General features: G+C 35.6%; 2 protein-coding genes across 2 annotated transcripts in view; one reads left to right on the top strand and one right to left on the bottom strand.

Moving 5' to 3' along the window:
• The window catches only part of LOC118739186 (anoctamin-5), a 366,850-nt gene that overhangs the window by 89,157 nt on the left and 264,299 nt on the right, over positions 1–13,394 (bottom strand). The gene's annotated exons all lie outside the window — the stretch shown is intronic.
• LOC118739722 lies at positions 4,836–12,241 on the top strand. Its single transcript, XM_036471234.1, has 4 exons — positions 4,836–5,136; positions 5,203–5,390; positions 11,624–11,969; positions 12,033–12,241. Exons 1-4 carry the CDS (start codon positions 4,836–4,838, stop codon positions 12,185–12,187), a joined length of 990 nt encoding a protein of 329 aa, XP_036327127.1. The 3' UTR covers positions 12,188–12,241.

Raw genomic sequence — 13,394 nt, 5'->3', positions numbered from 1 at the left:
CGCCTCGTTCAGTGCGAACACCTGTAGGTCCGCTTCGCTTCCCTCCGCTTTTCTGCCCTAGGCAAGACTGGGCTTTCTGTGTGAACGCACTATAAGGTTAATAACTTAAAACTTAATTGAAAAAAGTATAACCATCGTCCAAACTTGGTGTACACAGAAAGCCACAAAGCTTGCATAACGTCAACAGTTCTCTGTCTGTGAATTTATACCTGTCAAACTTGCTTGATGTTTTTTGTTCAATACCAAGCGCTAGCTAAAGATGTGCAATAACCGTACAAAAAAAAAACATTTCAGCATTTATACATCTATATCTTATGTGCGAATTCTCATACAACAATTTACTGGCGCGCACGGTTAATTTTTAAAATATATTTATGTTTCAGTAAATATATAAATGAATGCCCTTAATTAACCCTCAATAACCCAAAACGAAACACAAAAAAATAAGAACAAGTAACATTAAATTGAATTAGAGAAAAACAGCAAAAAGAGAGCAAACGAAGACGTTTTGCCGCTGACCAAACCCTCAAATGAGCAGAGACTTTGCGAGAATTTGTGGTATTTTTCAAATTTAAAATGAAGCTAAAGCAAAGAAAACCTTCAAGAAGTTTTCACATAGTATGTACATTAGGGTGACTCTTAAAAATATTAATATTAACATAATGTTTTATACACAACAGAACAATACACTAAAATTTCAAAATTAAACAAAAAGTTTTGGAGTATCTGGCAGGGTATAAAAAAATAGATTTTTTTTTTTACCTCAAAAATTCGACAAAATTTTTATTTTGATCAGTTATACCATTGTGGTCAGCTAATTAAGTTAAGTGACATTTTGACCAGTTTTGGCTATTTTTCTCTTGTCTATAAAATGTTTATAATTTTTTTTTTTTATAAAAATCTAGCTCATAACTTTATCTCCCTGAGCGAAGCGCCCATGTAAATGTCCCTATGTGCCAGGAACCATATTAGCTCTCTCTTACACTCTTCCACTAGTTGAGATCAAACAAAAGTAGAGGAGAGTACCTCAATGGCCGCTTGGCTGTCCGAGAAGTTATTCAGACGAATATTTACGAACAAAATTATTGGGATTTTTTTAGCAAGAGATTTCACACTAAATTTAAATGGTTGTAAATAAAAAAGGCAAAAATATGCAAAAACTACATGATTTTGTTGTAAAATATGCTAAAATATCCGCAATTAATATGCAAAAACAGACATTTTTTGCAAAATAAATTTTTTCAAACCCTGGTAAAATATTTGAAAATTTCCTGGATGTCTCTATTTGTACGTATAATAAAATAAAGGGGTGCCACATACACAGTTTATATGTTGATAATTTAAGAATTACCGTAATATACATATATACATACATATGTACATTCGAATCAAACATAGACACATAAAGCCAGCATGTACATACAATTACATTATGTGGCATGTCGCTTCATATTACCATTTGTTAGCTCGCCAAACAGCAGTCCAAATAGCAAAAGAAGGTCGCGCCAAAAAGGACCTTAACCTCAATTACACCAACGCTAGTTTGGACGCACAGAACGACGACTAAGGCGGTGTTTTATTTCTTCGTAGCAGGTAGAACTCACCTTCAATACACATTTCTCACATCGGCTAAGTGATACCCACATTAAAGTGCAGGTGTTTCGTAGGGATGTCAGTAGCGAAATATGTTATAAGCAAAATTGTACAAAATTTCAAATTGATTACTGTAATTGAGCTAATTACGTTTCTAACGGAACTTTTTAGAGCCATTTCAAATTTTTGGCCAAACTCACTTCTCTTTTTTGCATTATTGAAAAACTGAAATGGCAATTCGATGCATTATTTTCCGACATCCCTAATTGTTAGTGATATTCAGTTGGTTTTCACTTTCACTGCTTTCCTTTCGCGTCCGACGAAGCAGCAAATCAACCAACCTACAACGGACCAACGCCTTCCTTTATTCAACAACTGTCAAGCGGTGCACCAATGATTGAATTATTACTCTCCATTTGGTGGCTACGTTTCTAATAATTTTGTCGTTTTTCTGTAGCAGCTGGTTTTTTTTGCGTGTTTTTTTTTTGTTTGGTTTCAACTAGAAACATTAAAGCGCTTGCTTAATTTATCGCTAGCTATTGCTTTTAACCTTAAATAGCACAGCAAATGTTTTTATATACTATTCAGTTGCTCCCCTGCAGAAAAAAAAGTATCAATTGATTAAAATAACCAACTTCTAGCCAGCTTTTTTTCGGGATTGCGATAAATAACTAACTTTTGATTAGCTATGACAAAACTAACTTTAAGTCGTGCAGGAGTCATGCAGACGTTATCGGGGGTTTGGTTTCTTTGCAAGTTTCTATTGAAATATTCTCTAAAAAATTACTTTCAATGAACTTTTTTTCTGCACTTCGCAAATTCTTTTTCGTACTTAGGACAAGTAAAATAAAGGTCGAAATTTGACATTATTATTTTGATGTTATGTCTGATAGAATTCAAGTATGAGACCACCTACAAAAGTACATGTAAACAAATAAGCAAATATGTAATTTTAAAAAAAATCTGTAAATAAATAAAAACACAAAGAATTTAAAAAGTCTTTTTTTATTAATAGTTTATGTGCAAAAGTAGTTAGCTACAAGTTAGTTGACCACTAGTCGATTGCTACTTAGTCAATAGTTAGATACAAACTAGTCCCATTTCCTGCAGGGTCACAACCAAGCACAACCGCTTTGTAAATATCGCTGTCCCCGGTCTGGGTACTTTGACCAAAATTTAATAATGCACGGCGTGCTTGCAAACAAATCGCTAAAAAGCTGAGGCGGATTTTACATCTAAGCGCTAAAACTTATCAAGTCCTTTTATTTCATGAGACAGTTTTTTTTTTTTAACCATAATCCAGGCTCAACAAGTAAAACACACGTTTATTGCAATGTTTATAAATCTAGTTTTTTTAATAATTTTTTTTTTACAACTGGGGGTTTCAAATCACAAATGTCACTCCATATTCACTGAGTGATAACAGGTACTTACATCTTACAAATCGCTGTTCATCGAAAAGTTTCAGTAATGTGTTTCCTTGGTTTTTCCGGCACTGGGGACTTTAATGTCCAAGAGGATAGTGTCCGTGACCATCATATCCATAGGCTTCTTTATGATAATACACTTGAGGATGGTGCGCATGGCCGATCTTCTTTACGACTGCGTTGAAGCCATTATGATCATCGGCTGTGTATTCCACGACGCGGGTAGTGCCATCAGCTTCGGCCAGAGTGTAGCCACCTGATTGGCAGGAGAGCTATTGTTAAGGAGACTTGCAGCCGATTTTTCTACTTTCATTTACTCACCCTTAACCTTATCGCCGTCACGCTGTTCCCATTGGCTCTTGTGATCGCCAGTATGTGCGTCCTTAACGCCATAATCGAAAGCATATTTGGGGTAGTGATGTGGCTCGTGATGTTCGTAGTGATCGTGTCCATGGCCACTGTAGGCCACCAGGTTAACTGGAGCCAAGTAGGCGGCGTGATGAGGCACAACTTCCTGCTGCACCACCGAAGCATAGCTGGTAGCGTGTCCGTGCGGTATGTATCCTGCGTAAGCCATACTGAAGGACGCAACAGCGATAATAGCGAGACCGGAAAGCAGCTGCATAATTGTTACGATAGGAAATTTTTAATTGAATGTGGAGTGACTACGTGTAAATCTATGGTGAGAATATACCGAACTGATACTAATTCAATTTGTATGCGATCTATTTATACCAAAACGGGCTTGTTCGTTCGCCTTTACGTTAGCAGCATTTTGACTATGGGCTTCTAATTTTAAGAATGCAAAACTTTGCTCAGTAGCAGGGATTGGTATGGTATGAACAAAAGGCGGTACAATGAAACTTTGTGTTATAAAACACGCAATATGTAATTAAAAAAAATTGTATGCAAGAATGAAAATGTATATGTGTAGTATATACATACATCATTTTTTTGCTGCAAGTGTACTGTATCCGTAGTATTTACTACCTTTCACATAACGCCCCACCACATTTAACACGTCTGCAGCTAATTTTTTGTTTTACTAATTTTCTAATATGCAAGCCATCAAAGCAATAATACAAATCCATACAATTACAATTCGCCTTAGTACCTGTGCTGATCGACAATCGATTGGGTAGTCGCAAGGTCATTGCTCGAATTTCCAGCGGCAAATGGCCCGTCAAGCAGAAGGCAAAAACTAAGCCTAAGCATGTACATAGAACCCTCTCCGCTTCCCTTTAAGCAATATGTATACGTTTAGACTAAAAGGCAGTGTTTTTCATGTTGCTATTTTACACGCCAATTCGTTACGCTTCACTTAGTTGTTTAGCTTCTTTGCTTCGATGGTAAAAACTCCAGGCGATTATTAGTTTTTTATAGAAATTAAAATTGCTTTAATTTATGAGTTTTTCGAGCAGTTTTAATTTCAAACACAATATGTGAGTGTTAATAAGTTATTATCACGTTCTGAATAATTTGATTGACAACAGCATTTTTTCTTTGGTTCGAATTCCAAAGCCATGGGCACTTCTGCTACGTCATTCATATTCCACGGAACCAAATAGCAAACAAGGTGTTAAACTGATGTTTCTGTTTTTTTTTTTATATTTATTTATGCATTAACCTATGTATGTACATATATACATAATAGAGTGGCCAACATATTCGTATTCTTAGTCTGCACATTGTGAGTCGGATTTTAGTATAAAAACTTAGTTCAGTATTTCAGTGAGTATGAATTCAGTTCGACCTCTTTCAGAGACAAATACCTACTTATATCAATCCAGTTTTAAAGGAAGTTTTCATACCAAAATGCAGTCGCTTTCCAGTATTTCTGTTGTGTCTTTTACACTTTTCAGCCTGGCTTACGCAGGATATATTCCATATGACCACGCTAATAGCTACGCCGCGGTGCAATCTGCCGTTGCACCACACCACGGCGCTTACTTAGCACCTGTTAATGTAGTGGCCTACACTGGCAATGGATATGATCACTATGAACACCACGAACCACATCACTACCCCAAATACGCTTTCGATTATGGTGTTAAGGACGCACATACTGGCGATCACAAGAGTCAATGGGAACAGCGTGACGGCGATAAGGTTAAGGGTGAGTAAATTAAAAGCAGAAAAATCGGCTGTAAGTTTCCTAAACAATAGCTCTCCTCCCAATTAGGCGGCTACACACTGGCCGAAGCCGATGGCACTACCCGCGTCGTGGAATACACAGCCGATGATCATAATGGCTTCAACGCCGTCGTAAAGAAGATCGGACATGCGCACCACCCTCACGTGCATTACAACCAAGAAGGCTATGGTTATGAGGGCCATGGACATTATCCCCTTGGACATGCCAGCAGTTATGTGGAAATCAAAGAACACCATTAATTGAGTAGCAACCTGTGATCGTAGATTTGAAGCGGAATGAAAATAGAACTGCAGTTGGCTGTAGAGCAACATAAATACATTTTATTATTAAGCTACAACTCGCTCATCTATAGTATATAAAATGTTGTATTCACCTCATTACGTTCATTTCCGAATATGTATATTTTTAGAGCTCGTCCTTGTAAAAATTAAATAAATATCATCCAAATAAATAAGCAATTGTTTTAAAACGAAATATTTTTACTATTTTAATTTTGATAAAGAACATTATCAATGGGTTGGGCGCGAACACATATTTCAGCTTGAAAATAATAATATTAATAAATAAATAAAAAACCAAGTTTCGTTACGATATCTCAATTTTTACTCGAGTTATCGTGTGCACAGACGGACGGACGGACAGTCACCGCTTAATCGATTTCTCTTTTCACTCGGATCATTTATGTATACATTTCTCTATATCTATCTGGATTCGTTTTGCCTGTTACAAACAACCGTTATGTGAACAAAGTTATAATACCCTTGTGCACAAGTGCGCTCGGGTGTACAAATGGTCGAAATTGTACTGTAACCAGGCCCACATCTCATATAACGGTATTTCCGAAAGATTCAAAAACTACGTCATTTCCGCATATACTGAATTCAAATTGTTAAATGTTGGAATCGAAATTAAAATTTTGGCATAAAATTCGACGATAATACAATTTTTTCAAAACGGGCGTCGCACCGCCTACTTATAAAAATGAAATGAAATACCGTACCTCGGTTGCCGTTTTACCAACTCGCATCAAACTCAGTACGAACTAGAGGGCTGCATGAATCAGAAGGGCTTTATTCATATACAAAACGAATGATTTTGGCTTCAATGTGCTGGCTGTGAGATCTCTGCCAAGCATGCGTAATATTTTTCTATGATCTTGCAACTGCAACATTGGTGCGATGCGTATGCCAATACAAGCTCTTATAAGGAACCTCAAGAGCACAGAAGTGAGTTTTCTGTTATAGGAGAACCAAGAATACTCGCTATCTCACATGATGAAAATTTTTCAGGTACATTGGCTAAATGATTCGTGTGATCTCTTGAATATCTTTCAAATGAAGCAATTGATATACCTACTGAGATCTTTCCTTGTTAATTCGCCTCTTTTACAATTCGTGGTAATATTTATGAAGTGATTTCTAGTTAGATGCAAGATCGCATGATCATACATGAGGGCGTCTGGCAAACTTCGCCCCGTCCTTCATTTAGACATCTGAAAACTAAATTCGTATACCTTAAATATTGGTCCAAAGCAAACCAACCGCACGGGGTTTCTATACATTTCCGCTGCAGCGCCATCAATTGGGTTCATTTTCTGAAAACCTGCTTACCATAAAGTAAATACATGTTACGAATTTCAACCTCGACTTTAGCGGCACTCATCGGGTCAATTTTTATCAAAAGAATTTTCCATCACACAGATACATAGCTCACATTTAAAATTACGATTTTTATAAATAACTCTACTCCAGCACCACCTAGCGAGTTTTCTTGTAGAATGGAATAGGACCATATATGTATGTAAGATAACCTCCGACAATCTGATGGAACTCTATTCAGTGGTTTTTGAATTTAGTCCGAACAACGAAAAGGACTATCTATTTATGCAAACAGGTATGTAGATAGGACAGTCTATAGTGAAACTGGAAAAATCAAAGCTCCATTCTTTGTGGAAATATGAACCAAATCGGTGCAGCCGTTTAGTGGTATAATGAAATACATTGTACAGAGAACTGTATGAAATTGTAAAACGTGACGTCTCAGATTTCTTAAATTTTTGGCAGCAACAACAAACAGTTTTGATTTTTTTAGCAAAAAACCGTCCACACAGAAGCTCTAAAAAAGTGCGATTGGTTCAAAAATTCTACAAATTGTTTATTTGGCTTCTGTAGCTCTAATAAAACCCCACCATATAAATTTTTCTTTAATATCTATAAGGTACAGACATCGGCCTGTTACAATTTTATTATAAGTACTTTTAGATATAGATTTCATTTATTTTATCAATTTAACACAATACAATTTTCCAAACAGGTGGCAACCTTCCCTAAAAATATTTTCGGACGTAAAATTTCCTAAACATCTTCAGTTTGATACCCATATTGCAAATTTAAATTTATATTACAAATTAAATTAAATTAAATTAAAATTTTCAAATAGGTGGCAACTCTAAAAAAATATTTTTGGCTGTAAGCCTTCTTAAGCCTCTTTCTTTTGACGGCCATATTGCAATATTCACTTTTTCTTATCAATTAACTTAAACTGCAATTTTCAAATAGGTGGCAACTCTCTAACTTTTTTCTTTCTATATCTTAAGTTAGACCTCTAGCAATACATCGATGAAAACTGCATTAAAATACATGCGTTCGTTTTCGAGTGATGCGCGTGCAAACATACGTACAGACAGACAGACAAATATTATAAAAATGGTTGATTTGGCTTCTGGTGCTCTAATAAAGACCCCCCACGTAAATTTTTCTTTAATATGTATAATGTACAGACAATGTTACAATTTTTTTATATTTATAGATAAGCTTGCTTATAATGAAGTTTACAGAAAGGTAAAAGAAAACGCTATTTAATACGTGCGCCGGGTATAAAAAGTTCGTTTTCGCCCGAGTTTATACTTTTTCTTTACTTGCTTTTTTTGCCATTGTGCAAGCAACCTGTATGTATTTACATACATGTGAGTGTTCACAGGCAAACCTATTTGGCCAAAAATCATTTAACACTTCATAGACTTAGTCAACATCTAAACGAAAATCAATAGAGCTTTTGTTTTCAACAAAAAGTAATCCACAAAGGCAGGTAAACAAAAGAGTTGAAAAGGCATGACTGTAGTTGAAGAAAGGCAGTGATATAAAAAAAAAAAAAATAATTTGTCTTAAGCATTAAATGAATTGAATATGCGATAGATTGAATAATGGTTTTAATGCGGGAGGGAAAAATGTAGTAATGGAAAGGGATTGCTGAACGGAGAGAAAAATTAAAATATTTATTAAGTTAATGTGTTTATATGCACATATAAATACTTATCTATTACAAAAATAAAAAGTATTTATCATTTAACATCTACGTATGTAAATAGATTGTCGGTCGCTGTGGTGTGGTGGTTAGAAATGCATGCTACCATTCCGCAGGGTCTGAGTTCAAGCCCGGTTCAAGCCAACACCAACAAAAAAAAAATAAAAAAGTCTATTCTAATGGCGGTCGCCCCTTGGCAGGCAATGACAACCCTCCGAGTGTATTTATGCCATAAAAGTACAATCGCCGTTCGGAGTCGGCGGTAATATGCAGGTCCCCCCTTTGTGTGAGAACACCAAGGTGAACGCCACAAATCGAAGGAGAAGCTCGGTCAAATACTAACAATTAGTGTAAGCGCCAATCTATCATATGTATGAACGTATTTATGTAATTTTGAAATAATATCAACTCTAATCATAACAAGCCTACTATATACATCTACAGATAATCCCAATGTCACTACAGAACCTTCATAGTGTTATATGTACATATTCGAAAATAATAAAAATAAATAATTAAATAGATATTAGATTCCCTTGTCGTAATCGCTTTCATTGCTTGCTGGGTGGCTTTAGTCCTTGCTGATTGCTTTGTTGGCTTAACGGTCGCTGATTTCAGGATGAGTGAGCAAGCTGTAGAGTGATGAGTTAATCGACTGTGATAAGCCGAAATAAAATCTTGGGCGGCAAGAATATCCGCTAGAAGAAATGTCAACACCCAACGAATGACTTTTATCGTACTGTATTCAATGAGTGTGTGATATACTTTTAGAGCCAATCAAAAATTACGTATTTTTAGCTGACTTTAAAAAAAAGGAGGAGGTTATCAATTCGTCGGATTTTTTTATGTATGTAACCGCATAACTTTGGACCACTTCACCCGATTTTAGTAATTCATATTTTAAAGGAAAGGGGTGGTACCTCAGAGGTAGTCCCTGCTGCTCTTAATTTGGTTTAGATCCGATCATTGAATCATGAAGAAATTAGCGGTAGCAAATTTTTATATGAGAATTGAAGTACATATGTCCTATGCTATATTTTTGTATATTCCGTTAATTTTCGCCTCAGCTTAATTAACATCCCTAAAATACTACTGGATATTTTCTTATGCTAAACTTAATTTTTTTATCACTCCTGAAAACATTCCATTTTTTCACAAAGCAATATGGTGTAAAAATCGAGGAGATTCTTTGGAAACTTTACTTCATATTTGTGTATTTTATGTGCCTACGCAAAATCATGCATTATGTATACATCTATGCACCCGAAGCACTTGAATTGGGACAATGCTTTTTTCTGGGCTATTTTTCTTTGTTTAATTTTCATAATTCTTCAATTAAAATAAAGTCGTTTTTGTAATGAAAACTATACACGTTAGGGCTGTGCGATTAATTGAATATTCAAAATTTTAATTAATCGCAAAGTAAATAATCAATTATTCGATTAATTGGATATTACGGTTACTCAAAAGTTCAGTTACTCGAGTAATCAAGAATTTGATAAACGAAAAACAAGAACATTATAAGTAAAATGAGTAATCAACATTTCAAAGTACTCTTTACATATCAAGTAGTTGAAGTTCCTTGGTACTATGAAAACAACGTTTCTCTTTTTTTTAAATTAAAATGAAATATATTTTTCATATACGGATTGTTAAAAAGAAAATAAGTATTTTTAAAAGCAAACTCTTTTAACGAGCCAAATTTATTCTTTTGAGTAACCATATTGTAAGTAACTCGATTAATCATCGTTTTGAATAATCGAAATTTTGCATGTGAAATTTTACACTTGTCAAAATAAAAAGTTTCTATTATTTTTTACTCCGCTGTATATATGTACGTCAAAAAATATTTAATATGGGGGAAAAACAACTTTTCGTAGAAGTGAATTCTTAAAAATCAATATTTTTCTATCGAAAAACTCTGTTTTTCATCGCAACTATAAGTTATACATAGGTCCGCCAAAAACCCATAAAAACCCCGAAAAATGCAAAAGGGCGACCAATAAAAAATCGTAAGTATTGAAAAATGGTTAAATAAATAATTGGGTATTATTATTGAAAGTCTGCTGAAGAGAACCAGAATTTTCCGATCGAAAAATAGTGGTTTTCAAAGAATTCTATGCCATTTCTATACCATCAGGAGTTGGTTGATAGTGGGTGATAGTTAACAACTTCTTTACGCGATCCGCCCTAAACATATGCATCTAGGAACTTATGGCGTTTTCGTTACTACCGAAGAATTTTGAACTTTTATTTGCCCTTTACGCACAAAATAAGTATTTAGAAGATGGCACTGTGAAGGCAAAATTTTTTGAAGAAACGGAAACGCCATTAGATAAGCAGATTCACAACGTACTAAAACACTAGGATGTCTTAATATAGAAAGGTCCTAATTAATTTTTGTAGTCATTATAATCCGAAAAATGGTATCTTAATTGGTCACGCCTCTTTTTATGTGGCACACCTTCCCAATCAAAAATTAAAATGTACTATTCTTCCTTGGGTGAGTGCAGCAAAAATTAATAATTAAATTATATGCATGTATGTATGTACATATATTTGTGTTTCTATATTACTTATGAATGTGTTCTTGTCCAATGTATAGCCCAGTCAGTTGGGTATTGCCAACATTTGCATTGGCCGTACTTTACATACCTCCGGAATGTGCGAGGTAACCTTGAGCCATTCGATTAGTTAATAACTGGCGTGAATTTGATTGTGACTTTCGTTTCTTAATTTATTTGCTCTATTAGCGAATTGGTTCACAAACTCATAACTAAGAATGTTACAAATCGCACTTTTGGCTTAAATAGCATTCGAGCTAATTAATTAAACATATTCTCCTTTGTTTTACGAAATGGTGTAAAAACTTTTGTCCAGATATGAAAAAAATTCAAAAATTAACTAAATACATACATTCGTGTACGCCAACTGCCACAATACACGCATACACACATATGTACACACTTTTAAAGTGAGTGGCTTATGACTGACTCATTTGCAGAACAGTAAACTAATAATCGATTTAACTCGATGACGGGTATAAATAGTTAATATGGATAGGCATTTGGCATCAGTACGAGTTCGCCTGTCAGCAAAGTGCTTAACGCTTTACAATAACTTAGGATTTAGATAGTAATTCTCAAAAAAAAAAAAAAACACACCTAATTTACTAATAATGCAGCTCATATCGTGCGTTACCATAGCCGCTTTTGCGCTCTTCGGCGCTGCTTCAGCAGGATATATTCCACACGGCCATGCCTCCAGTTATGCCGCAGTAGTGCAACACGATGACGTGCATCAGTTTGGCGTGCATGGATATGACAGCTATGGTGGAGCAGTTGATCACGGTCATCTCGGACATTATGAACATTATGAACATCACGAGCCTCAGCACTACCCCAAGTATACATTCGATTATGGCGTTAAGGACGCGCACACTGGCGATCATAAGAGTCAATGGGAGCAACGTGATGGCGACCATGTTAAGGGTAATCAAAATCCTATGTCGCTATATAATCAAGAATACCTCCTGATACATTTAATCATTTTAGGTGGCTACACTCTGGCCGAAGCTGATGGCACTACCCGCGTTGTGGAATACACAGCCGATGACCATAATGGCTTCAACGCTGTTGTAAAGAGAATTGGCCATGCTCACCACCCACAGGTGTACCACCACGCTTATGATCACCACGGCAGCTATTAAGTTTGAAAATGGTTTAAAATTACAATTTCAGGTTTAGTCCAAATTCGAGCAATATACGGCGGCCAAATTTGTTTTTTTTTATCTATTTAATGTTTATGCGATTGTTCGTAGCCATTTTAGCAATAAAGTTATACTGTTGAAATTCTATGACGAAATAAATTAGGCTTAAGCTGCTCATAAAATTTCCATAATAATGGTGTATTTTCGCTTTCGTGATCTATAAAGAAAAGCAGCCTGAGCGGATTGGAAATAGGAATAATCCATTATAAGTAAAAGTGAAAATGTATGCAAATGCAATTCTGTGCTGTTAAAATTAGAAAATAAATAACAAATTTTCTGTACATGGCGGTGTTGTTATTGTTTGCGCGATTTTGCATGCAATATTCGTTGCTTACTTAAATACTTCACAAGTAGCTCTGCCTACTGCCTCTGCCGCTAACGCTACCACACACACATGAACACCATGAACACACTGGCAAAGCGACGAACGAAATTAATTAAATATGCAATTAGCGGCGAGAAAACTGCATAATGAGCGCAAGTGTAACTGTGGCGACGAAAACTGCGACGGGGGAGTAGAGGTAGAGGTCTGAAAACTATAGAGGTGGCTTCAAGTGGTTGAATTGTTTGGATTGGCTTTGAGGCACCATCTCGGTCGAAGGGGGGTTGGTGTATTCACCGCAGTGAATAGTAGTTTGCCTCAAACCGACTGGCATACTTTTTCGAAAATAGGAAATGCTAAAGGCAAGGAAAAGCGGGACAAAATTTTCGTATTCTACATATATGTACCCATGTTGAGCTGAGGCGCAGTGGGCAGGAAGCATGCACGCCGTAAGCCAATATTTATTTGCGAATTATGTGTACGTAAGCGTTTTCTGAATATTTTTTCAGGTTAATCGATAAAAATTATTTTTGTGCTAGTTAAGAAGTAAAAGTAATAAAAGTAACAACCCATTACACTAATTTTGATAAAAGTAATTTAAGTGAAAATTACAAAAAGTTTGCCAGAGGGATGCTGGCTGTTTGCACAAACTTTTCAGCCAAGAACAGACACTTGTCATTTTTTATTGCGAACACGTACATACGTCTTAGAAAACAAAGAACTCGCCAAGGCAGAAGGGGTAGAATTTGATACCAACTAAACCAAAGATAAATAAGCGCACTATGAACATGGAAGCATCGTCTGCCCAGCAGGAAATGTCTATTT

This window comes from Rhagoletis pomonella, unplaced genomic scaffold, assembly GCF_013731165.1.
Source record: "Rhagoletis pomonella isolate Grant_MI unplaced genomic scaffold, Rhpom_1.0 Rhpom_scaffold_00005, whole genome shotgun sequence".
Lineage (NCBI taxonomy): Eukaryota > Metazoa > Arthropoda > Insecta > Diptera > Tephritidae > Rhagoletis > Rhagoletis pomonella.
The sequence above is the reverse complement of the archived record's forward strand: the minus strand, read 5'-3'. Positions and strand labels throughout refer to the sequence as shown.

Coding starts and splice junctions, on each gene's coding strand:
- LOC118739722 (XM_036471234.1), top strand. CDS start 4,836: ATGCAGTCGCTTTCCAGTATTTCTGTTGTGTCTTTTACACTTTTCAGC. Junction 5,391..11,623: donor TTGGACATGCCAGCAGTTAT/GTGGAAATCAAA, acceptor TAGTAATTCTCA/AAAAAAAAAAAAAACACACC. Junction 11,970..12,032: donor TGATGGCGACCATGTTAAGG/GTAATCAAAATC, acceptor TAATCATTTTAG/GTGGCTACACTCTGGCCGAA.